General features: G+C 44.3%; 1 protein-coding gene across 1 annotated transcript; it reads left to right on the top strand.

The window, feature by feature from the left end:
- Positions 1-1077: 1077 nt before the first annotated feature.
- On the top strand, positions 1078-25495 carry smg8 (SMG8 nonsense mediated mRNA decay factor). The gene is made up of 4 exons (XM_072242825.1): positions 1078-2614; positions 8800-8945; positions 16388-17272; positions 25287-25495. Exons 1-4 carry the CDS (start codon positions 1078-1080, stop codon positions 25482-25484), a joined length of 2766 nt encoding a protein of 921 aa, XP_072098926.1. The 3' UTR covers positions 25485-25495.
- Positions 25496-26568: the final 1073 nt, after the last annotated feature.

Raw genomic sequence — 26568 nt, 5'->3', positions numbered from 1 at the left:
GGGAGGAGCCACAGGGGCAGTCAGCAGAGGGGTGTGTCCAGACAGGTAACCGAGTTACAACATATATACATGGTTTACCACACCCTTATAACATAAAATGCAGTAGCAGAGGACAATTGGTCATTTTTTTCGATTCTTAAAGTGGCACAAACTCATTTTACATTTGTAATTTGCAGATTTTCCCTTGTTGAAACTTAATTTGTATTTCGACCAGGGTATTGTTGAAAAATTAATTTCTGTGAGTGTTTTTCCTTTAGGAATATAGTTCAAGACAGAGACAGAGGTTAAAAGATGCCATGAGAAGGTTACTGTAAGCTGTCAGTGAGATTGGTGTCCTTTTTTATGAAATAAAAAATATAAGAAGTGTTTAAAATCGTGAAGAGTGTTGGTTAAAAATAGAAGCTATTGTTCCTGACGTGCAGATGTTTTGAGATTGCTGGCGAAACTTTTTAAAAAGCGATGATCAGTACATTGTTTCTCTCTATCGAAAATTAGTAAGAGCAAAATCCATAGTATTCATAAAATTCAGACAGACGGATGGTTGAAGTTTACCAATTAACATGGATTGCCGTTAAAGGTACTAAGCAAATATCACGTTCGATGATAATTTCACGACTTGGATTAAGATACAGCATTCTCTTCAGGTGCACATGGAAATCTTGTCTTGACCCTTGACTGTTGACATAGCTTTTAGCATTGGAGAAATGCTGAGAGTAAGGCCGGTGACGTTTTAAACTCAGTATTATGAGTAATTTTCACGCCTAATGATTGATATTAGCAGGTCCGTCTCTTGATAGCTTTTTACATTAAACATGCTTCAGTTGGTGAAAGCATTTTGTGGTTTGGTGCTAAACCGTGAGACACCTAGAACCACGATTATTACTGGGAAAATGGTGGGTTTGGAGCGTGAGGAGGGAAGTGGGGTCTGAAATTTGCATTTACCAGTTTCTGAGGTGGAGAGGAAGGTGGATGAATTAATGCAAGCCTTTATTTATTTTGTTTCCGGTCGGAGGAGATAAGCTGCGGGACCCACTCCACGGAACGATTGTGAGTACGATGGTTTTTCCGCCGGAAAGGATGGAGGGTGGAACGGCAAGTGAGATGGCAGCGGCCCGGTCTCTGAGATCTGTGTTGGCCTCAGACGGCGAGGACATTTCGTGGAAGGATGAGGAGATGTGTGTGGTGGGCATCTTCGGCAAGACGTCGGAGTTAAGCGCAGAGAAGTATGCCATCGTCAACACCCTGTGCGACAAGCCGGTCTTCCCCTTATTTCCGTCCTTGCTGAACGAGCTTCACCAGGGCAATAACTTACTGCAGTGCTACTACAACCAGGATAGTAAGGTCCTCTACCTGATACTCACCGCCGTCTGCGACAACCACCAGCTGCTGCAGGCCTGTAGGGCCTTGGCGGACGACATCTCCCACGCCGAGGCTCACGAGTTTTGGAAAGGAGAAGAGAAACTCCATTGCATCCACCTCCTCTACCTCTTCTCCGTCTCGCACATCCTCCTCCTGGTCCACCCCACTTGTTCCTTCGACATCACTTACGACCGTCTCTTCCGAGCCCTGGACAACCTTCGGCAAAAGGTTCTTCCTTATCTAAAGAGCACAATTAAAGATTGTCCAGTAGGGAAGGAATGGCGATTGAATTGTAGACCCTGCCCTCCGAGGCTGCTCTTTATTTTCCAGCTGAATGGAGCCTTGAAGGTCGAGCCCAAGTGTCTAGACCCTTCCAATCTGGATAAACCCAAAAAACACTCTCCCAAAAGGAGACTCCAGCATGCCTTGGAAGATCAGATTTACAGGATTTTCAGAAAGAGCAGAGTGCTGACCAACCAGAGCATTAACTGTCTGTTCACTGTTCCTGCCAACCAAGCGTTTGTTTATGTGGTGGCAGGTCAGGGGGACGATCCCATCAGCATGCTGATCGGGCAGCTGAAAGGGAACTGCGCCATGAGGGAACATGAATCTCTGCCGGTTTCTGGTTCACGGCGCTATCAGATGATGAGGCATGTCCGGCAGCCGTCCTTCATTCTGGAAAGCAACCTCAACAGCTCTAGTGGGCAGCTGGTGGACTGCACGCTGAAGGAGTTTCTGTGGCAACATGTAGAGCTGGTACTAACTAAAAAGGGTTTTGAGGATAGTGTTGGAAGGAATCCACAACCGTCACATTTTGAGCTTCCTGCCTACAAAAACTGGCTGGCTGTGGCCTCCAAGCTCTATGATGTAATGATAAACTGGAGGGATGATGAGCTGGGATTTCTCTCTGGAGACCTTTCCTCCAAGATACAGGTACAGCTGAGAGGCCTTGAAGGATTTTTGGATGCAGATAATAAGTTTTCTGAGAACCGCTGCCAAAAGGCTCTGCCTCTGGCTCACAGTGCCTACCAGTCTAACCTGCCTCACCATTACACAACCACTGTCCACAAGAACCAGTTGGCACAGGCCCTACGTGTTTACAGTCAGCACGCTCGTGGGCCAGCCTTCCAGAAGTATGCCATGCAGCTGCATGAAGATTGCTACAAGTTCTGGAGTAATGGGCACCAGTTATGCGAAGAGAGAAGCTTAACAGATCAACACTGTGTTCATAAATTCCATCTGCTGCCTAAACCAGGTGAGCTTGGTTTGGGTTGAGTTATTGGAGTGGGACGGGGGACGGGAGGGAAAAGCCTTGAGAGAGAAGTTAATCGCACATAAATGCAGAAGTCCCATCCTGATATGACAAGTAATATTTATAATCATGAGAATATATGATGTACCAGTAATTGTACAAATTATTGAAAGTTCATGAGAAAAATCATGTTGTCTCCATCACAATGAAAAGGAAAAGAGCCTATGTTTTACATTCAGATTTAGACTAATAAGTTCTTTATTCATGTAATTTCTCAGAAATGATACTGTTTTCCTCTAATGTTGAAATTAAAGTAGTCCAATAATTTTGAACTTTAAACTCAGACTAAGGTAGAAGAATAAATGTATGTAAATTAAATATTGCAAAAAGAGGGAGAAAAATGTAGCGGAGTAGTGTTCATAGGTTCAATGTCCATTCAGAAATCTGATGGCAGAGGAGAAGGAGCATTGTCAATTAAAAATTAAGTTTCACTTTCCATTGAGACCCGCAGTGAAATGCATTGTTTGCATCAATGCCCAACACTGTCCAAGATGTGCTGGGGCAGCCCACAAGTGTTATTGTGCTTTTGGCGTCAATATGTCATGCACATCGCTTAATAACCCTAACCCTTGCGTTTTTAGAAATGTGACAGAAAACCGAAGCACACAGTCATGGGGAATTTGTGCAAGTTCCTTACAGACAGTGGTGGGAATTGAACCCCGATCTTGCACCTGGTATTATAAACTGTTATGCTAACTGCTACACTATGGTGCCAGCCTTAACAATAGATATTGTCAGGAGAAAGACAAGGGAAAATAATCTTAAGCTTGTAAGGTTCTTGCAGGTATCTTGAAGATTTTGGCTGAGAGTTTTCTTCCCTTCTCCCACCACTCACTGGAACATCGCTGATGATGTGCGTTCCCTTCTCATGCCTGGCCATTCATAAATTAGATACATTTTTGATCACAGAATCTGGTTATCTGTCTGCTTCCTGCTCCCTGCTCCCTCAGTGCATCGTCATCAGCCTCTGGGAGATGGTGCCTGATGTGCCTGTTCCTTCTAAAGCGGAGCTGCTCTATAATTGCAACAGAGTAGCAATTATTGTAGGCAATCGAGGTTAGATTGTTTGCATGACTTCCAATTAGCCATAATGGTGGGATTGATTCCACACATTTCGAAAGTGTATTGTGCATCGGCACAATCTATGTTGTGCTTTATTTAATAAAGGTAATAAATTATTAAAATAGAATAAGCCAAAGAGGAAAATGTGTGTTAAGCATTGTTTTCATATAACAGTTTATAGAGTAGCTTTTCTAATCCTCCGTTAGTATTGATTTTGTCTTGAATTGAGTGGGAGTATTGATTCAATGACTGTGTTACTTTGTGGGCCCGTTTCAGAAGTAAGAGCTGTTGGTTCATCCTGAATGTCTATTAGGTTCACTGAGATTCTTCAGGAAGGATAAACCCAAGCAGATCCATTTTTGTCTTCGGACTGCACTGTATTTTAGGTTAATTATATATCTAATAGTCAAAGGAATAGAGTCTAGATTCTGTGGGTGCAATGGAGACACCCGGATGGTATGTTGCCTCCCAGGTACCAGGGTCAGGGGAAGGGTGAGCAGCCAGAAGACTCAGTAGGAAGGAAAGGTGAGGAGGTCGTGAAGAGAGATTTTAGGGAACTAGGTCAAAGCTGAGAAGCAGGACCTCAGGGTTGTAATCTCTGGATTGCTGCACATGCAGTATACCAGTGAAGGACTGTGTGCTGTGAAGGGGGAGTTTGTAGAATGCGTACGAATGGCTTTTTAGAGCAGCTCGTGGTAGAGCCCATTCAGGGATCAGTTATTCTGGACTGGGTGTTGTGCAATGAACTTAAGGTATATATATCTTCAGATATATAAAGTGTAAAAGAGAGGTGAGAGTAGATATTGTACCTAGGGAAAATGATGCTGGAGAGGTAGCAATGGGGGACAAGGAAATGGAGGATGAACTGAATTATTTTGCATCAGTCTTCACTGCGGAAGACACTAGCAGTATGCTGGAAATTCAAAGTGTCAGGGGGCAGAAGAGAATGAAGTTGCCATTACTAGGGAGAAGGTCTGAAGGTTGATAAGTCACCTGGACTAGATGGTCTCCACCCCTGGGCTCTAAAGGAGATGATTGAAGAGATGGCGGAGGCATTCATAATGATCTTTCAAGAATCAATGGATTCTGATATGGTTCCAGAGGACTGGAAAATTACAGATGCCATTCTATTAGAAAGGAGGCAGGCTAATGACAAGAAATTATAGGCAGTTAGTCTGACCTCAGTGGTTGGGAAAATGTTGGAGTTGATTGTTAAGTATGTGGTTTTGGGGTACTTGGAGACACATGATAAAATAGGCCGAAGTCAGCATGAATTCCTTAAGGGAAAATCTTGCCTAACAAATCTGCTGGAATTCTTTGAGGAAATAACAAGCAGGATAGACGAAAGAGAATTGGCACATGTTGTGTACTTTGACTTTCAGAAGGCCTTTGATAAGGTGCTGCTCAGGAGGGTGCTTAAGTTAACAGGAAAGATTCTGGCATGGATAGAGCATTGGCTAATTGGCAGGACACAAAGAGTGAGAATAAAGGGAACCTTTTCTGGTTAGCTGCTGGTGACCAGTGGTGTTCCACGAGGGTCTGTGTTAGGACTGATTCTTTTTACATTATATGTCAATGATTTGGATGAAGGAAAATGATGGCTTTGAGCAAGGAAATGGCAGATAGAATAGAGTGTCAGGAAGTGTACGTTCATGCACTTTGGTAGAAGAAGTAAAAGCGTAGACTGTTTTCTGAATGGAAAGAAATTACAAAAATCTGAGGTCCTTGTGCAGGATTCCCTAAAGGTTAATTTGTAGGTTGAATTGGTGGCGAGGAAGGCAAATGCAATGTTAGCATTCAATTTGAGAGGACTAGGATGTAATGTTGAAGCTGTATAAGGACTGGTGAGGCCTCACTTGGAGTATTGTGAGCAGTTTTGGGTCCCTTATCTAAGTAAGAATGTAGTGAGATTGGAGAGTGTTCAAAGGAGGTTCACGAAAATTATTCCGGGATTGAAAGGCTTATTATTCGAGGAGCATTTGATGACTCTGGGCCTGTACTCACAGGAAGTCAGAGGAATGCGGGGGGAGAGGTCTCACTGAAACCTATCAAATGATGAAAGGTCTTGATAGAGTGGATGTGAAGAGGATGTTTCCTTTGGTGAGGGAGTCTTAAGACTGGAGGATACAGCTTCAGAGTAGAGGGACATCCATTTAGAATGGAGATGAGGAGGAATTTCTTTAGTCAGCGAGTGGTGAATCTGTGGAGTTCATCGCCACAGGTGGCTGTGGAGTCCGAGTCACTGGGTATATTTAAGGCAGAAGTTGAGAGATTCTTGACTGGTCAGGGCATGAAGGGATATGGGGAGAAGGCAGGAGACTGGGGCTGAGAGGGAAATGGATCAGCCATGATGAAATGGCAGAGCAGACTTGATGGGCCAAATGGCCTAATTCTGCTCCTATATCTTATGATCAATAGTCTAGTGGTAAGCCAGCTTCATGGACAATACATTAGCCAATTGTGGGAATATGCAAAGTTTAAACAGCTAAACGTAGTGTTCCTTATGTTAAATATTGTATAGTACAAGAAGACACCAAGTCATCTCTGCATTCTTATTAATATTAATTGTAGAGTAGAAGGTGTTGCTATTTCATCGACCGTACAAAGGAAGCCAGTTTCCAGAATTGTGGAAGTCTTGTGGAAATCTGGTTGACCCGAAGAGCAAGTGCTGAAAGTTCACCTAGTTACTAAATCTGACGGCTGAGCATAGGGATTGATAATGAAGACAAATGAACAGAACAGAGATTAGAAGAAGCATCAGAACCTTATGAATGGGCAACCAAAGTAGGAACTTAGGCTGAGATACAAGTGATCACCCGTCCCACAAGGAGGAAGTGTCAGAAACTCTCGCCAGCCTCCTTTACACCAGGTATTTTCCACAGGTTTTTAATGAATTTTCTTGGAGGGTGGATTTATGAACAAAAAATGTTTCTGCACAGTACAAAGCCTTTGGCCCATGATGTTGTGCTGACCTTTTAACCTACTCTAAGATAAATCTAGCCCTTCCCTTCCACATAGCCCTCCATTTTTCTATCAGCCATGTACTGATCTAAGAGTTTCTTAAATGATACATACACACAGATACACACATGGACATGCACAGGATCTTAAATAGTTAAACAAGTAGTGCAAAAAGAGGGGAAAGAAGTGGTGAGGTAGTATTCATGGGTTCATTGTCCATTCAGAAATCTGATGGCGGACGAGAAGCTGTTCCTGAAACATTGAGAGTGTGTCCTGTCCTGTCTCCTGTACCTCCTTCAGCAATGAGAACAGGGCACGTCCTGGGTGAAGGGGGTCCTTAATGATGGATGCCCCCTCTTTTTTTGAGGCATCACTCCTTGAAGATGTCCTGGATGCTGGGGAGGCTAGTGCCCATGATGGAGTTGACTGAGTTTACAACTTTCTACAGCTTATTTCGATCCTGTGCAGTGCTCTCTCTCCCACCCATACCGGACAGTGATGCAACCAGTTAGAATTCTCTTCACGGTGCATCTGTAGAAATTTGCAAGTATCTTTGGTCTCCAATAAGATTTCATCACATATTGCCCTCCCCTTACCCTTTTAGCATTTCAAAGATCTTTTCTTTCATTCCCACCACTCACTCTCCAACTTGATACACTTTTGTACGGTGAGGCAACATCCACTCTTCCACCTCTTCCCTTCCAACTTCCAGGGATCCAAAAATCTGTCCGGGGAAGTCATGATTTACTTGCACTTCTTTCAGTTTGTTATACTGTATTTCTCCATAAAGTCTGCTTTAAACTAATAAAATCAAATGTGGTTTAGATAATTGCTTTGCAGAATACTTGTATTCAGTCGGCAGGGACATCCCTGGGTTTTCTGTTGCCTACCACTTTAATTCTCCATCCCATTCTTATTCTGAAGCACAACAAAGCCCAGTACACGGATGCGGGTGCCATGGCAGCACAGCAGTTAGCACAGTGCTGGTGTAGCTCAGGGGTTGGAGTTCAGGGTTCATTTCCTGTGCCCTCTGTAAGGAGTTTGTACGTCCTCCCCGTGACCACGTTGATTTCCTCCGGGCGCTCTAGAGTCCTCTCACGGTCCGAAGATGTACCAGTTAGTAAGTTATTTGGTCGTAGTAAATTTGGCTAGTGTTAAATTGGTGCAGCTATTTGGGCCAGAAGGGCCTGTTCGCTACTGTATCTCTAAATAAATAAATGCCTTGTCTCACATCAGTACCTCTAAATAAATATCTTGTCTCACATCTGTATCTCTAAAGAAATGTCTCGTCTCACATCTGTATCTAAATAAATAAATGTCCCACATCTGTATCTAAATAAATAAATATCTCACATCTGTATCTCTAAATAAATAAATGTCTCGTCTCACATCTGGACACCTTGCAACTTTTCAGACTCCATCAAACTTTCCAACTTCATAACTCATTCTGTCGCTTTTTCTCTGTACCAAATCTGCCATTTCTGCTGCAAGTCATCTATTTGATATTGGCTCAGTTTTTCTCCATTTGTATAATTTGACTTGTTAGGCATGCCCCACAATATTGGAGATGTCAACATATTATGTATTTTTAGTTGCATTATCACCCCGAACCTGCCCACGTTAACCCATTCGACCAGATTGCCCTTTCAACACACTCTCAGGGCAGCACTGGCCTCACAGACATAACCTTCATCTTACTCATCCACCCTTCCTACCACCTCTGATGCTACCTAAAATTGCTTCTTCCTCTCCTTTCCTTTTCTAATGAAGGAGCTTTGATCTGAAGCATGAACTCTGCTTCTCCTTCTACAGACACTGCCTGACTTGCTGAGTCTGAAGGAGCTTTTTCTGTTTTTATCTCGCTAACCCTGTCTGGTCAAAAGTAGTGGCCCCCACTTCTCCACGCGTCCTATTGCAGTTCGTTCCTGAGCATTTGCACATGTTATTGTTACAAAGCTTGGAGAAGTTTCAAACTAGTGTGGTGCGTCATATGTGTCTCGTCATTTGCCAGGGTGCATTGTACTCCTTGCTCCTGGTGCAGCAATAGTGAAAAACCTAATGGGGGACACTATGTTGTGCATCTTGTATGTTTTCTTCCCTTGCAGGAGAGAAACCAGAGCCAGATAGGAATCCTCCTGTGCTCTATCACAACAGCCGTGCACGCTCCACCAGTTCCTGTAACTGTGGTCGCAGGCAAGCTCCTCGCGATGATCCCTTTGACATCAAATCAGGCAATTATGATTTCTATCAGGTATTGCAAGATTTTCTCTGAATTACAGACAGATGCAGTGAGCTAATTGTGATTCTTTCCGCATTTACTGCATAACTTGTAACACACAAATTGCTGGGGGAACTCATGCTGGCAGTATGCATATTTTTTTTGTTCCTTTTTGTGCCTTGTGGTACATCGGGTGACAATTTTGCTTTTTCCTTAGCATTTGCCTGTTTGTTTTTTGGCTTTGTTGATGCTCAACCCAGCACAGATGGAAAGCATGCAAAGAGCTGGCCGGATTCGAACCCGGGCCATTTACCTTGAAGTCAGGTTCTGATGCCACTACACCCCCGGCTGGCTAAGGCAGCATCTATGGAGAGGAATAGAGAGCCAGTGTTTTGGGCTGAGACCCTTCATCAGGAACTGCTGTTCTTTATTCCCCTCCACAGATGCTGCTTGATCCACTGAGTTCCTCCAGCATTTTGTGTGTGTTACCCTGGATTTCCAGCATCTGCAGAATCTCTTCTGTTTATGATTTCCTGCATTACTTTCTTTCCTGCTCTGGTAATGGAAATAAAAGGGGACAGATTTTGGTGGCTGTTGATGTACCTGGGATCAGTTTTACATGTTTGAGTTGAGTAGCCTGTTTAATGTACATATTTTTGTATGTTGGCATAGAAAAATGAAAAGCAAGACTTGCATTTTCACCTGGGAAGCTTGTACTTTCCAACCAATGAAGTGCTTTTGAGCTATAGTCACCATCATAACATCGGAAATTTAGCTGGCACTTGTGAGCAGTAAAGTTCCACAAATAACAGCGTGAAGGAAACAGGATTATCTGTTGCCTTATGCTGTCAGTTGAATATTTATTCCCAGGATGATGGGAAGAGTGCCTTGCCATTCTTCAGTAGTGCAGGAGGTCAGAATGTCAACAGAAGTCTTAGATTGTCCTTTAATTTGAAAGACACCATTTCCTCAGGATTTCTGTCCGGATCATGTCCCAGGTTCCTGAAGGGCAGCTTCACTGAAAGATGAGTGACAATCACGAGCCACAGTAATGTCTGAACACGATGTGCTCAGATGAATCACAATCACATTTATTATCATTGACATGTGTCGTGTGTTACGTACCCCGTAACTGGGTTGCCAAACCAGCAGAAATGGACCACTCAGTTGGAGTCTGGATTACTGGAACTAAGAAAGTTTTATTAAAGAAATAAGCAACACAGTACTCTAATAGTAAGGATATAAATGCAACAGATTAGCAATGAATAAACACACATGTACACAGAACTAAGATAATAGGATCAATCAAGCTCTATCACAGTCTAGGGGTAAGATGATCAATCACAAGTGACAGAGCTCAGTTTAGTTCAGTTCGCAGTAATCGCTGTCGTGCCGTTGGAGGGAGAGAGAGAGAGAGAGAACACAAATGAATATGCAAATCGGATTCCAAACAGACCTTTGATATTCCTCGCGGTTAGCTTTCGGGCGAGCCCTTTGTAATATCTTCTGAGGTCACCGACTGTGACCCCTCCGTTCTAGACACGATCATTCTTCAGTGGTGAACCCGGCACCCAGGCAAGGGCGGACACACACCAGGTTCCCACCGACCGTATCTTTCCATCCTGTGTGTCTATGGCTGGTCCCGCGATCAGACCTCCAAAACTCCCACCGACTTGTGGGGGTGCACTGCTTCCAGGGTCTCGTTACCTCGTGGTGTCATGTCTTAGCTAACCTGCCCCTTTTATCCCCCTGCTGGGGTATTGCCTGTCCATCACACTTCAAACAGTTCAGGGTTCAAAAGGAGCCAGTCTTGACAATACTCAGACCGGTGTCTCCTTCCGTTAAACTCTCTCGTCTCTTCATTAACATTTCCAAATGCTGCTCCATTGTCTTACTTATCTCTCTCTCCTGAAGACAGGTGGCAGATCAACTGTTGATCCCACTGGTACTAGCACAGGACAGTCAACATCTTAGTCTATGTGTACTTTTGTAACCCTCTTTCGTCACACCCCTCCCCTTTAAGGATTTTTACCAGGGTAAAAATTATAAGCATGAATACATTATTAGATACACACAAATATACATCTTCATCAGCTATTTGGCTAATACAGAGAATTTTAAGTTGTCAACACCTTGACAGACAGTCAGCAATCACATTTTCTGTTCCTTTTATATGTGTTATTTTAATAATCCTCTAAACCAGGCTCCAACTTAGCAAACTTCATAGTGGCCAAAAACACTGATGAATTGTGATCAGTGTAACCTCTCACTGGGTTTCGTCCCGGACCATGATAACAAGGGTCGTCCCATCCCGACTTAGTTTTCTTTCACAAGGGCTTAGTAGGAGGGGGAGGGGTAGTACCCGCAAAGTTATTGCAAAACTTCCTACAGTACCCCACCATCTCCAAGAGCCTTCTGAGGGCCCTCTTGTCTGTTGGGGTTGGGATGTCAAAGATAGCCTGCACCTTAGCTTGCATCGCTGCCAGCTGCCCCTGTGTCACCGCAATTCCCAGATAGGTGACCTTCGCGTGGCCGAACTCATTTTTTTCAAGGTTCACTATCAAGCTGGCTTCAGACAGTCGTATTACATCGCCAATATACACTTCTGTGTTCTTTAGCCCTTTCGTCACTGAATTACTCATTCTATAGGGATGTTGCTCACTAGGCTGACCTAGCGTAACAAACACCACCCAACGTCCCAGTTCTTTGCATCACCTCGGGACAATCAAACACACGTGTGCGAGCCGTTTAATTAGCTCTCCTAAAGGGTTGCTTTGTTCGGGGATTAAGGGAGAGACCTTATCAGCAGAGCTGGCCAAAACAATAGCCTTCTCCCATCTGGTCGGTACCATGCTCATCTTTTCAAAATGGGTTTTCCCCTTATCAGGTGGCACCCTAGCTTCATTGATTTCCGCGCTAACACCGACTAGGTTTGTTAGCATATCAAAAGCCTGTGACCGTCTCAGTTCACGTCTGCAATAATCAATAACATCCTTCCTCCTGTGCAGCCAGAAAAACTCTCTCATGGCTCCGCCGACTGTTTCCTTCAGCACCTCAAAATGTCTACCGACGGGTACCTTGTGGGCCAGGTTAAAAATCTCATCCCCATAACTCTTTTTCACCAGCCCCCATTCCTCATCTGCGGTACTTGGTCTCCCTTCCTTCCTTAGCACCTCCCCCTTCACACCATAATTCACTGGCTCCCTTCCTAATTCTGTTTCACAGAGAGCTGTTTCCTCGTCTCGCTCCTGTGCCTGTATAAAGTCCTTCTTTTCTAATGATCAATCTACCTTAATTTCCCCACTTCCTCCTGTTTCATTATGCTCTTTCTTTTCACTTTCTACTGTGACAAGAATACACATAGATTAAGATGTAGCTGGCCTGGGCTGGCACCAGTGGAATCACAGTTGGTCTGCCACCTGTCTTCAGGAGAGAGAGAGATAAGGAAAACAATGGAGCAGCATTTGGAGATGTTAATGAAGGAAGGAGAGCTGTCAAGATCGGCTCCCCCTTTGAACCCTGAACTGTTTGAAGTGATGGACAGGCGATACCCCAGCAGGGGGATAAAAAGGGTCAGGTTCGCTAAGGCAGGTCACACACACGACACCCGAGGTAACAAGACCCTGGAAGCGGTGCGTCTCTCACAAGTCGGTGGGAAGTACCGGGCCATAAACGCACAGGGTGGAAAGGCACGATCGGCAGGAACCTGGTGTGTGTCTACCCTTGCCTGGGTGCCAGGTTCACCGCAGGGAAACGATCGTATCTGGAAACGGAGGGGTCACGGTCGGTGACCTCAGATAACATCACAAAGGACTCGCCCGAAAGCTGACTGCGAAGGTCTGTGTGGAAGCCTTGAATATTCATTCGTTTTGCTCTCTCTCTCCTTCCCCCCACTGTCCATCGTCACGGCAGCGATTACTGCGAACTGAACTCAACTTTGCGTCACTTTGAAACTGGTCATTTACACCTAGACAACGATAGAGCTTGATTGATTCTGTTATCTTAATTCTGTGTACATGTATGTTTATCATTGCTGAACTGTTGCATTTATTATCCTTTTGATTAGAGTACTGTGTTGCTTGTTTCTTTAATAAAACTTTCTTAGTTCTAGTAATCCAGATTCCAACTGAGTGATCCATTTCTGCTGGTTTGGCAACCCAGTTACGGGGTACGTAACACTACCCCCTCCTCGTACAAGGCTGGTAGAAACGTCTCAGCAGTCTCTCTGGACATACAGCGAGTCACTGCGCAAACAGGATGAACCTGTGAGTCCATGGGCGGGGCCTTAATGCTGACAGGCTGACCTGTCAATCTCACTGCTGAGAACACAATTCCCCGGGCGAGGTCATTACCGAGCAAGACTTCCACGCCTTTCATCGGTAATTTGGGCCTCACCCCAATCGTGACTAGTCCAGAGACCAAGTTGCTTTGTAGGTGTATCTGGTGCAAAGGGACTGCTTCTGTCCCTTCCCCAATACCTTTGACCCTGACCTCCCCAGTCTCTGAACTAAACTCTAACACACTCTTCAATATCAATAACTGACACGCTCCCGTGTCTCTCCAGATCCGCACTGGAACTGGGTTTAACCCCTCATTCACCGACACCAATCCGGCCGAGATAAACCTCTTGCGCCCTTCTTGAACTTTTGCAGACCTTTCCTCTCCTAGCGGTTTGTTTACCAGCTCAATACAGCCAGTCAAAATTGCCGTTTTTCCTTTTCCCGTCTCCTTCTTTGGGGCAAAGCACCTGGACGCAAAGTGCCCGGCTTTCCCACAATTGTAACATACGACCCCAGGAGACTTCCTACCAGACTGCTCCCGGTCTACCTTATCCTTCTCACTAGTCCCCAGCTTACTTACTGACTTTTCTGGCGGACTCTCCCCGCCGTCCTGACTACCCTTCTGGTAGCCTTTACTCGGGGCAAACTTCATTTTATGCGTCAACGCGTACTCATCCACTAACTTAGCAGTTGCGGCTAACGTGGCTGCCTCTTTCTCATCTAGGTAGGGTCTCATACCTTCAGGGACACAACCTTTAAACTGCTCAATCAGGATCAGCTGTAGCAGTCTGTCATAATTCCCATTTACCCCCTTCAAGGCGCACCAACGCTCACAATATGTCTGCATCTCACGGGCAAACTCTAAATACGTGCGGTCCCACTGTTTCCTCGCATTCCGGAACCTCTGCTGGTATGCCTCCGGGACCAACTCACAAATCCTGAGGATGGCCTCTTTCACCACCTCATACCTCTGGGCATCTTCCGCAGACAAAGCCGAATAAGCTTGTTGGGCTTTCTCTTTAAGTACACTCTGAAGCAAAACAGCCCACTTATCCCTCGGCCAGTCCTGACTTGCAGCAACTTTTTCGAAATGGAGAAAGTACCGATCCACATCAGTATCGTCAAATGGGGGAACCAGCCTAACCTCCTGGGTCGCCCTGAACCCTCCACCTTGGTTCGGCATGGGCCCCTGCTCTGCCCTTATCTTTAACCTCTCCAGCTCGAATTCCCTTTTCCTCTGTTTCTCTTCTCGCTCCAACTGTTTGTCCCCCTCTCTCTCTTCTCGCTGTCGTTCTAACCATTTCTCTTCGTGTTCTAGCTGCCGTACCCGGAACTCGTGCTCGAGTCTCAGTTTTTCAAGCTGCACCTGTACTGCGTCTCCACCAGGTTTTCCAATAGATATCACCTCCAGCTCCCCTTGGGGAAACACACCTTTAGATACATAGTGCTCTACGATAGCTCTGTGTATCCCCTCTCTCCTCATTGTCGACTTCCCCTTAACAAGATTCAACCGTTTGGCCACAGCTGCCAATTCCGCTTTCCTGGCATCCTCTAATGCCTCCAAGGTTGGCGCCTTTAGAAATTCCTCAATCTCCATTTCTGCTGTTTGCCTTTTCTTTCTTTCGGGAATTTTAACCCAATCAATTTACCCCGTCCCAAATTTAGCGTTCAAAATCCCGGACGAGCCCCCACTTATGTTATGTACCCCGTAACTGGGTTGCCAAACCAGCAGAAATGGACCACTCAGTTGGAGTCTGGATTACTGGAACTAAGAAAATTTTATTAAAGAAAGCAACGCAGTACTCTAATAGTAAGGATATAAATGCAACAGGTTAGCAATGAATAAACACATGTACACAGAACTAGGATAATAGGGTCAATCAAGCTCTATCGCAGTCTTGGGGTAAGATGATCAATCACAAGTGACAGAGTTCAGTTTAGTTCAGTTCACAGTAATCGCCGTCGTACCGTTGGAGAGAGAGAGAGAACGAATGAATATGCAAATCGGATTCCAAACAGACCTTTGATATTCCTTGCAGTTAGCTTTCGGGCGAGCCCTTTGTAATATCTTCTGAGGTCACCGACTGTGACCCCTCCGTTCCAGACACGATCATTCTTCAGCGGTGAACCCGGCACCCAGGCAAGGGCGGACACACACCAGGTTTCCGCTGACCATATCTTTCCACCCTGTGTGTCTATGGCTGGTCCCGCGATCAGACCTCCAAAACTCCCACCGACTTGTGGGGGCGCACCGCTTCCCGGGTCTCGTTACCTCGTGGTGTCGTGTCTTAGCTAACCTGCCCCTTTTTATCCCCCCTGCTGGGGTATCGCCTGTCCATCACACTTCAAACAGTTCAGGGTTCAAAAGGAGCCAGTCTTGACAATACTCAGACCGGTGTCTCCTTCCGTTAAACTCTCTCGTCTCTTCATTAACATTTCCAAATGCTGCTCCATTGTCTTACTTATCTCTCTCTCTCCTGAAGACAGGTGGCAGATCAACTGATGATCCCACTGGTGCTAGCACAGGACAGTCAACATCTTAGTCTATGTGTACTTTTGTAACCCTCTTTCGTCACACGTGAAATTTGTTCTTTTGTGACACCAGTACAGTGCAATGCTTAAAATATACCATAAGTTACAGTAAAATATGTACATTTTTGCAACACACAAAATGTTGGAGAAATTCAGCAGAAAGAGTACAGTTGATGTTTCAGGCTGAGGCCCTTCAGGACAGTTCTTGAGTCCTGAAGAAGGGTCTCGGCCCAAAACATCGACAGTTTACTCTTTTCCATAGGTACTGCCTGACCTGCTGAGTTCCTTCAGCATTTTGTGTGTGTTGCTTTGGATTTCCAGCATCTGCAGATTGTCTTGAGTTTATATATTTTTTTTGCCATTTCCAATTGCATTTTTTTCTTTTCCAACCTTTTACTTCACCATCAGACCACCATATTATTCTGTAACCAGATGGGATTTTCCAGAGGCATTTGAAACCCAAGCACACTGTTCTAAAAACAAGATCATTAAAACTATATTTTTTGACATTGCTATTTATTGATGGCCTGGAGATCTTCTGGGCAGGCCAATAAGGTTTTTCGTCTTATTTAAAATTAGAGAATACTAATCCTCATAGTGTAATAAGAACGTACTGCCGATGTGAACAAATCTGACTTTCTTTTTAAAAACAAACCTTTGCAGCTTCAAGAGGAGAAATGCTGCGGGAAGCTTGAGCACTTCTACTTCCCCATCTTCCAGCCCAGCACTCCTGATCCAGCTCCGGCCAAGAATGATTCCACTGCGTCCACACTCCCCCCACAAGAAGGCGAAGGAGAGAAAATGAAAGAAAAAGAAGCCCAGACTCAGGGAGAGAGCACCAGTCTCAGTTTGGCGCTCAGTCTTGGACAGTCCACGGACAGTCTGGGTACGTTTCCCCCTGACCCTCATGCAGGGGGTGATAACCCTGACGCTCATGGCCAAGGAGGTGAAACTAAACCAGAGAAAAGGCCCAGCATTGTCGATCGGCAGGTTTCAACAGTTGAATACTTACCTGGAATGTTAAATTCCAGTTGTCCAAAAGGACTTTTGCCTAAATTTTCCAGTTGGTCCTTTGTCAAACTGGGCCCTGCCAAAGCTTACAATTTTCACAGGGGTCTGGACCAGAGTGGCTTCATACCAGGGACAAACTATCTGATGCCATGGGACATTGTCATAAAAACTAGGTCTGAGGATGAGGTGGACATGGACAGCAACTCTTGGCCTGCCCCCAACAAGTCTGTACCAGCCAAGCGTGCCAGCACTGTGATCGGCCGAGGTAGACGGAGGGACGACATTGCTCGGGCATTTGTTGGCTTTGAGTACGAGGACTCGCGCGGCCGCAGGTTTATGTGCTCGGGACCAGAGAAGATCATGAAGGTGATGGGGAGTGGGCCAAAGGAATCCGCCATCAAAGCCCTTTCCTCAGACATGCCTCTGTATATCCTCTCTCCTTCCCAAGGCCGGGGACTTAAGCCACACTATGCCCAGCTTATGAGGCTGTTTATCGTGGTTCCGGATGCTCCATTACAGATCATACTTACACCACAGGTAAGATTACAAACCTTGAGTGCTGCTTATCAGGTTTCTTAGGCAACAACTTAAACTGAAACTGGGTGTTGTAAGTGAACAAGTGAAACATCTAAATGACCTCATGAAATTATCTTGTGAGTCATTAAAACGATTGCCTGATGATTTGTGTTGAGGCCCAAAGTTTAAATTGCTGCCAGAGCCATTTACTGTGCTAGCTTGTTTGTTTCATTCGGTTTCTAAATTGAGGGCAGCTTCAACTGTAGATCGTGTTACCCTAGGGGTTAGTTTTAGTGCTTTGATAAAGCAATACTTCTAAAGATATTGTCATGTGCAGTTTGTAATATTTGTCTCCTAAAGTCAAGGTAAAATGTATTATCAAATAGTGTATGTGTTATATTATACATATCAACATTTATTTTCTTGCAGGCATTTACAGAAAATAAATTAGAATTCATAAAAAACTACAGAAACAACCAATGTGCAAACAAATACAAACTGTGCTCATAAAAAATTATGGTTATTATTCTATTATGGATTTATTGAGTATGTCAGCAAGAAAATGAAAGCAACACACATCAAAGTTGCTGGTGAACGCAGCAGGCCAGGCAGCATCTCCAGGAAGAGGTACAGTCGATGTTTCGGGCCGAGACCCTTCATCAGGACTAACTGAAGGAAGAGCTAGTAAGAGATTTGAGAGGGGGAGGGGAAGATCCAAAATGATAGGAGAAGACAGGAGGGGGAGGGATGGAGCCAAGAGCTGGACAGGTGATTGGCAAAAGGGACATGAGAGGATCATAGGACAGGAGGCCTGGGGAGAAAGAAAAGGGGGAGGGGGGAAAAAGCCCAGAGGATGGGCAAGGGGTATAGTGAGAGGGACAGAGGGAGAAAGAGAGAGAGGGGGAAAAAATGTGTATAAAAGTAAAAAAACGGATGGGGTACGAGGGGGAGGTGGGGCATTAGCAGAAGTTAGAGAAGTCAATGTTCATGCCATCAAGTTGGAGGCTACCCAGATGGAACATAAGGTGTTGTTCCTCCAACCTGAGTGTGGCTTCATCTTGACAGTAGAGGAGGCTGTGGATAGACATATCAGAATGGGAATGGGACGTGGAATTAAAATGTGTGGCCACTGGGAGATCCTGCTTTCTCTGGCAGACAGAGCGTAGGTGTTCAGCAAAACGATCGCCCAGTCTGCGTCGGGTCTCGCCAATATATAGAAGGCCACATCGGGAGCACCGGACACAGTATATCACCCCAGCCGACTCACAGGTGAAGTGTCACCTCACCTGCAAGGACTGTCTGGGGCCCTGAATGGCCGTAAGGGAGGAAGTCCAGCAGCAGATGTGCATCCCCTCAGAGCTGCATTTTACCTGGAAAGAGCTGTTAAGTGACATGAGTCCATAGGTTATAGAATCAGTTATAATGTTCTTGTGAGTGATGTCATCCATATAACAATTACAGCACGGAAACAGGCCATCTCAGCCCTGCTAGTCCATGCCGAACTCCTACACTCACCTAGTCCCACCGACCTGCACTCAGCCCATAACCCTCCATTCCTTTCCTGTCCATATATCTATCCAATTTAACTTTAAACGACAACATCGAACCTGCCTCAACCACTTCTGCGGGAAGCTCGTTCCACACAGCTACCACTCTCTGAGTAAAGAAGTTCCCCCTCATGTTACCCCTAAACTTTTGTCCTTTAACTCTCAACCGTGTCCTCTTGTTTGAATCTTCCCCACTCTCAATGGAAAAAGCCTATCCACGTCAACTCTATCAATCCCCTTCATAATTTTAAACACCTCTATCAAGTCCCCCCTCAACCTTCTACCGTGCTGGTTCAGGAGCCTGATGGTTGTAACTGTTTCTGAACCTGCTGGTGTGTGACCCAAGGCTACTGTACCTCCTGTCTGACAGCAGTGAGAAGAGAGCCTGGCTTGGATGGTAGGGGTCCTTGATGGATGCTGCTTTCTGTGGCAGTGCTCCATGTGAATATGTGCAATTGTTTGCAGGTTTTGCCTGTGTCCACCACTGGCTGTAGACTTTTCCATTCCATGGCATTGCTGTACATTAGGTGTTTGCTTTTTTTTAAATGGGTTCTTTTGGGTTTCTTTGTTCAGTAGCAGCCTGTAGGGAGACAAATCTCAAGGTTGTACATAGAATACAGCCTTTAATAATAAATGTAGTTTGAACTTTGTTTCCACACCAGGCCCTTATGCAACCAGTTAGGATACCTTTGCTCAGTGTAGCTGTGAAATGAATCCAGCAGCAGATGTGCATCCCTTCAAAGCTGCATTTTACCTGGAAAGAGCTGTTAAGTGATATGATAGAAGAGGAAGAATGTGACAATATCTGCTGCGGACAGTGGTGTTGAGATGAGATGGTGTCTAGAACATCACATTCCAAATGGCGTAGTAATAAAAATGTAGTATTGATAGCATCTTTAAACTGTCGGAAGAAGTTGATTTTTTTTTTTAAATGCATCTGGAAATAGTGTTGACAAAGAAAGTTACACAACAGATTCACCTAAAGGCTCGAGCGTACGGCTGGCAGAGCATAACTAAATAGGAGATGTTAACATAGCAATTTGCAGTGGGGTCATTGACTCTCAAGCTTGACTGAAAATTGTGATTACAGGGACTGTAGGCTCAGCATAAGATTTTTAATTATGTATTGCTATTGGCAAGATGGAAATACACTTGCTGACATGGGTTGTGTGTATTGCTTTTGATTGAGTGAATCTTTCAGGTGCTTAACAGTGCTACTCACTGGAATTTAGAAGAATGAGGTTTGGGGTGGGGAAGAATCAAATATTGAAAGGCCTAGATAGTGTATATGAGAGGATTTTTTTTTTTACAGTGGGGGAGTCCAGGACCAAAGGGCTCCACCTCAGCATAGAAGGATATTCCTTTAGAACAAATATGAGAAGGAACTTGATTATTCAGAGGGTAGTGAATCTGTGCAATTCATTGCCACAGATAGCTGTAGAGGCCAAATCATTGGGTATTTTTTAAAGTGGAGGTTAATATGCTCTTGATTAGTCAGGGCTCAAAGGTTACAGGGAGAAAGCAGGAGAGTGGGGTTGCGAGGGATAATAAATCAACTGTGATCAAATGGCAGAGCAGACTCGATGGTCCAAATAGCCTAATTCTGCTCCAATGTCTTATGGTATAAAATGGACCTCTCAAGCTGCAGGGAGGTTGGGAAAGGTGGAGGTTGAGAGCTTACTTGGAAAAACGTGGCCATAATCCATGCACTTGGAGAACGTGCATGAGAATGTTACCAGGGCTGGGATGGTTTTAATTTGGAGCAGAGGAGTCTGAAGAAAAATCTGATGGAAGCAAACACATTTACATGGTGTCTAGGGAACAAACAGGAAAGTCTTGCCTTCCCAAGCAGAGATGTTAAAGACCAGAGGGCTTGGATTTGATATAATTGTTAGAAAATTATAAGATGGTTGAGGAAAAATTACTTTACTTGTGGGGGGAGGATTTGGAGCAATTAGCCTGAGAGAGTGGTAGAGGCAAACCCTTATCAATGTTATAGAGTTCTTAGATCAGTACTTGGAGGGCTGTGCCTTGCAAGGTGTTGGAATTTATTGACAATATTGGCATTTATTTCAAGGGGGCTAGAATATAACAGCAAAGAGATAATGCTGAGTCTTTATCAGACACCAGTCAGGTCACACTTGGAGTATTGTCATCTCGAGGCCCCATATGTCAAAGGATGTATTGTCATTGGAGGGGAGTCCAGAGGAAGTTAATGAGAATAATTCTGGGAATGAAGGGGTTAGGACATGGGTGTTTGGCAACCTTTGGGCTTGTACTCACTGGAATTTAGAAGAGTGCGGGGGATCTCAGTGAAACCTATTGAATATTGAAAGAACTAGATAAGGTAGATGTGGAGAGGATGTTTCCTATGATGGGGGTGTCCGGAACTGGAGGGCACAGACTCAAAATTGAGGGGCAACCCCAAAGATAAGAGATTTTTTTTTTAGCCAGAAAGTAGTAAATCTGTGGAATGCTTTGCCACGGACTGCCGTGGAGGCCAAGTCCATGCGTATATTTAAGGTGGAAATTGATAGTTTTCTGATTGGTCAGGACATCAAAAGATGTGTTGAGAAGGGAAGTGTATGGGGTTGAGTGGGATCTGGGATCAGCCATGATGGAATGCTGGAGCAGACTCGATGGGCTGAATGGCCTAATTCGGCTCCTATGTGTTACATAAGATCTTCTCAACTGGCATCTATACAAAGGGGCAAGACGGCTTTTGCATTATAAATTTTCTGTTCTTCCCTGACTAATTCCTCTGCATCCACCTCTGAGGGAGAACCTGAACCTGCATCCAGAATGCAGCACTTCAGCTCAAGCTGCATTCTCTCACTTCCACTGGGAATGTCAGCCTGCATTTTGTGCCAAAGTTTGCAGGGGGGAGTGGAAGGTGATTTTCTTTGTCGAGTTGCTGCTGACTTACCCAAGGCTGAAGCGTTGACTGTGCACTCAATTCTCATTACCAGGGAGAGATATTCAGAGATTTGCTTCTGTGCAAATTTCCTTTCTACCCAGCTTCAACTTCAGTTGAAAGCTGTGGCAGACATCCAACGTTATTGAGGCTATTGGGCTGGCTTATTCATCACAATAAATGGTTTTCACAGTGGCAAACCAGAAATCAAAGGTGGTGATGAATCAGCATGTAGGAGGGAGATTGAAAAACTGGCTGAATGTTGGTATAACAACAACATCTTACTCAATGTCAAGAGCTGATTGTTGACTTCAGAAGGAAATCAAAGATCCATGAGCCAGTCCTCATCGGAGGGTCAGGGGTGGAGATTGTCAGCAACTTTAAACTCCTCAGTGTTTTTATTGTATTAGAGGACCTTTCCTGGGCCCGGCACTCAAGTACAACTACGAAGAAAGCACAACAGTGTCTCTACTTCCTTAGGAGTTTGTGGAGATTCAGCGTGACATCTAAAACTTTGACAGACTTCTGTAGATGTATGGTGGAGATCTGTTGACCGGTTATATCACAGACTGGAATAGAAACACCAATGCTCGTGAACAGAAAATCCTACAAGAAGTAGTGGATAGGGTCCATTCCATCATGGGTAAAGCCCTCCCCACTATTGAGCACATCCACAGGAAAGCAGCATCCATCCTCAGGGACTCCCACCACCCAGCTCATGCTCTCATCTCGCTGCTTCCATCAGGAAGAAGGTACAGAAGCCTCAGGACTTGCACCATCAGATTCAGGAACAGTTATTACCCCTCAACCATCAGGCTCTTGAACCAACGGGAATAACTTCACTCAACTTCACTTTCCCCTTCGGAAAACTGTTCCCACAACATATGAACTCACTTTCAAGGATTCTTCATCTCATGATCTCAATATTTGTTGCTTTATTTCTTTCTGTTTGAATTTGCACATTTAGATATTTTGCACACTGGCCGAACGCCCAGGTTGGTGTGGTCTGTCATTGATTCTATTATGATTATTGAATATGCCTGCAAGAAAATGATGAAATATGTGGTGATATATACACATACTTTGGTAATAAATTTATTTTGAACATGATGTAGTTCAAGGTTAAGCTTAGTTCAAAGTAAGTTTATTAACAAAGTACTATTTATTATTAAATTGTGACATCATAGAATTGAAGTATGTCCCTTTAGAAAAGAGATGAGGAAGAATTTGTTTGCCAAGAGGGTGGTGAATCTATAGAATTCATTGCCTCAGATGTCTTTGAAGGCCAAGTCAATGGATATATTTTAAGTGGAGGTTGATAGGTTATGGGGAGAAGGCAGGAGAATGGATAATAAATCAGCCCTGATGGAATGGCAGAGAAGACTTGATGGGCTGAATGGCCTAATTCTGCTCCTATGTCTGTGGTTTTATGTGCAATTAAAATCTTAATATATACTTCCTATTATGGCGGATATTGGAAGTAATTTTGTCCACATTCATTGTTTTGTAAAGTTCCTGAAGCTTACACAAGGTTGTTGACTTTTGAGGATTATAGAACATAGAAATCTACAGCACATTACAGGCTCTTTGCCCCACAATGTTGTGCCAACCATGTAACCTACTCTAGAAACTGGCCTAGAATTTCCCAAGTGCGTTGCCCTCAATTTTTCTAAGCTCTACAAGGCTCTTAAAAAGACCCTATTGCATCCACGAAAGACTCTGTTGTATCCGCAACTAAACGGTACTTTGTCTTTTTGATACCTTTTTAACTATTTCCATGAAATTTTAGCTAATTGGGGCAGCCGCTTAATTGGGCTGAAATATATTGGTGCCAATCTATTGCAATTAACTGGAATCCACTGTTAGAAAAACTTGTAACTGTAGTGTTGACATAATATATATTCATAATTTTTAATTGTTGCCTCAGGCCTACTTTTTTCAATAACTTGAGATCTATTTCACAGAACCTAGATTTATTTTTAAAAATTGTTTTCTGTAAATGAAGATGTTGTATCGGGAGAGTAAAGTTCATTTACTCTGGGGTGGATTATTCAGTTGTGATAATGTTACTATAAATTGTAATCTATTAATTATCTTGTAAAGACAGCCATTCTGAACATTAGCTTGCTAGATACTTGTTGATATCAACTTGCTGTGCCATGCTTGGCAACAAACCTGCTTTTCTTCATTTGTGAATTATACATTCTGGATATTTCTGACCTGCACTCTCCTGCTACTGCTTTTCCTACTGTCGTGATGAGGCCACACCCAAGTTGCAGGAGTAACACCTTATCTGGGTAGGCACCAACCTGATGGCATGAACACATGAACACCGATTTCTTGAACTTCTGGTAATGCCCCCCCCCCATCATTCCCTTTTCCCTCTCTCTCCTTATCTCCTTACCTGCCCATAACCTCCCTCTGGTGCTCCTCCCCCTTTTTCTTTCTTCAATGGCCTTCTGTCCTCTCTTATAAGTTTTCCCCCTCCCCCTCCCTCTCCCTCTCCCTCTCCCTCTCCCTCTCCCTCTCCCTCTCCCTCTCCCTCTCCCTCTCCCTCTCCCTCTCCCTCTCCCTCTCCCTCTCCCCCTCCCCCTCCCCCTCCCCCTCCCCCTCCCCCTCCCCCTCCCCCTCCCCCTCCCCCTCCCCCTCCCCCTCCCCCTCCCCCTCCCCCTCCCCCTCCCCCTCCCCCTCCCCCTCCCCCTCCCCCTCCCCCTCCCCCTCCCCCTCCCCCTCCCCCTCCCCCTCCCCCTCCCCCTCCCCCTCCCCCTCCTCTTTACTTCACATTCAAAACAGCTGCAAAACCATTTTTTATGTGGAGTGGCAAAGCAGACAGTGACTTTAGCCTTTCTACTTTCAGCTCTGCATGTGTGAACTATACTTGCTATCACTTTCATAGTTTAGTAATGCTGAAAGCTGACCGTTTCATTGTTAAAACAACCATGGTATGCAACATCTCACTGGGAATATATCACCAAAAGAGGCTAAGCCAAAAGGATAAAAACCAAAGATGATTAATTGACTCTACACTCAGTGCTGCCACAAGAAAGCAGCATCCTCCATCCAGACATTCTCTCTTCTCGCTGCTGCCCTTGGGAAGGTGGTACAGACCTTGGGTCCCACTCCACCAGGTTTAAGAACAACTACTACCCTTTGACCATTAGGCTCCTGAACCAGCATAGATAACTTCACTTGCCTCAACACTGAACTGATTCCACAACCCATAGACACTCTTTCAAGGACTGGCAACTCATCTATCTATCTGTCTCATTTTTATATTTGCACAGTTTGTTGTCTTATAGACATGGGTTAATTGGCCATCTTTGTGTGTTCTGTTGATTCTATTATGTTTCTTTGTATCTACTGTGAATGCTTGCAAGAAAATAAGTCTCAAATTAGTATATGGTGACATTTACATAAGTACTTAGATAATTTACTTGACAATAAATTGGTTTGAAACATAGTAATTTATCATGTTTCAATCTTGCAATTGGCTTGGAAAGTTTATATTGAGAAATTTTCACATGTAAGGGTTTAGATTTTTCTGTATTAGATTTAATTTCTCTTTACCTTGCAGGTTCAGCCTGGTCCTCCACCCTGCCCTGTGTTTTATCCTGAGAGGCAAGAAATACCTGTGCCACCAGATGGACTCTGGGTGCTCCGCTTCCCCTATGCCTATGTAACGGACCGTGGACCCTGCTTCCCCCCCAAAGAAAACCAGTCACTGATGAGTTATCGGGTGCAGCGGGGAATCCTTAAAGCTATCCCCCAGTGATGACACCTCAGTGACTACACAATGTTTGTCTTTTCTTAAACAACTTCCTCGATAGGGGGAGACGAGAGGTTGAACGGTGGACTGCTCCAAGCAATTAAAGTTGAATGAAGCGCTCTCGTGGGCATGAATTACTTTCTCGCACTACCTAGGTGTCAGCAAAATCTGAGCATGCATTTTCTGACCAAAAGGATTAAGGACTCTATTCAAGTCAGACCCCAAAAATATAGGCACTTCCCACTACTGTACACCTGACAGTCTCTGACTATGCTTTTCCAGGTAAACTGTGATTAAATTTACTGCAGTTCCTCTGATTTTATTTTTTCTCCTTATGAGGGAAACCCTACTTTCATTTTTCTGGTGAAATGCTCTTTCCCATTCATGTGTAGTGAAGAAAGATGACAACTCATGAGGACATTGTGACACCAGTCATGTGATTGTGACAGTGATATCCATAATATCAGTATAAACAGCAAAAGGGACTTTTTAAAATTTAAATAAGGCCTGTGACTTTAATTAAGGGTTCTAATGGTCTTCACGATTCATAACCTCATCCAAATCCTGAACTGCACTTGAGTCTTAAGTGACAAACTCTCATCACCCTTGGGTTGTTTTGGTACCATTTATCCACTGCACAAAAATAGCTTTTGGTAGCAGTGAGTATTTAATTTGTCTCTGTCTTTAACTCTGCCATGGTGCTCTGAACTGTGGGAAGTAGTTTTCAGATGCTAGTTCTGCCATTCATCTCCATTTTTAATATTCCCTATAATGATTCAATAATCGAGAACGAAATCTTAGGTTAATGAGATGCTCATGTTGACTGTCCCAATATCCAAGAACATGATAAAAGTGCCCCGGACAGGGGCTTAACACCAATGCAAGTCTTTCACGAAATGAGCCTTTAAAACGCTTGAAATGGGGTTTTAATTTATGAAGTTAATTGGAACCTTGGTCAGATGAGTAAACTTTGGAATTTATATTTATCCCTCAGTGGTTGAACTGACTTGATTTTACTAATGATAATCAGGAGTTGCAAAGACAGAGTTTTCCAGGTCAGTTGTAGAGAAAGTGTCCCTAACTTAACAAG

This window comes from Mobula birostris, chromosome 25 (genome assembly GCF_030028105.1).
Source record: "Mobula birostris isolate sMobBir1 chromosome 25, sMobBir1.hap1, whole genome shotgun sequence".
Lineage (NCBI taxonomy): Eukaryota > Metazoa > Chordata > Chondrichthyes > Myliobatiformes > Myliobatidae > Mobula > Mobula birostris.
Note: the sequence above shows the minus strand (reverse complement) of the source record. Positions and strands in the feature narration are given on the sequence as shown.

What these genes read in the sequence shown, in the direction of transcription:
- smg8 (XM_072242825.1), top strand. Translation starts at nt 1,078, where the DNA reads ATGGAGGGTGGAACGGCAAGTGAGATGGCAGCGGCCCGGTCTCTGAGA. An exon ending in CCATCTGCTGCCTAAACCAG is followed by an intron (nt 2,615 to 8,799) that starts GTGAGCTTGGTT and finishes CTTCCCTTGCAG; the next exon opens with GAGAGAAACCAGAGCCAGAT. An exon ending in GCAATTATGATTTCTATCAG is followed by an intron (nt 8,946 to 16,387) that starts GTATTGCAAGAT and finishes AAACCTTTGCAG; the next exon opens with CTTCAAGAGGAGAAATGCTG.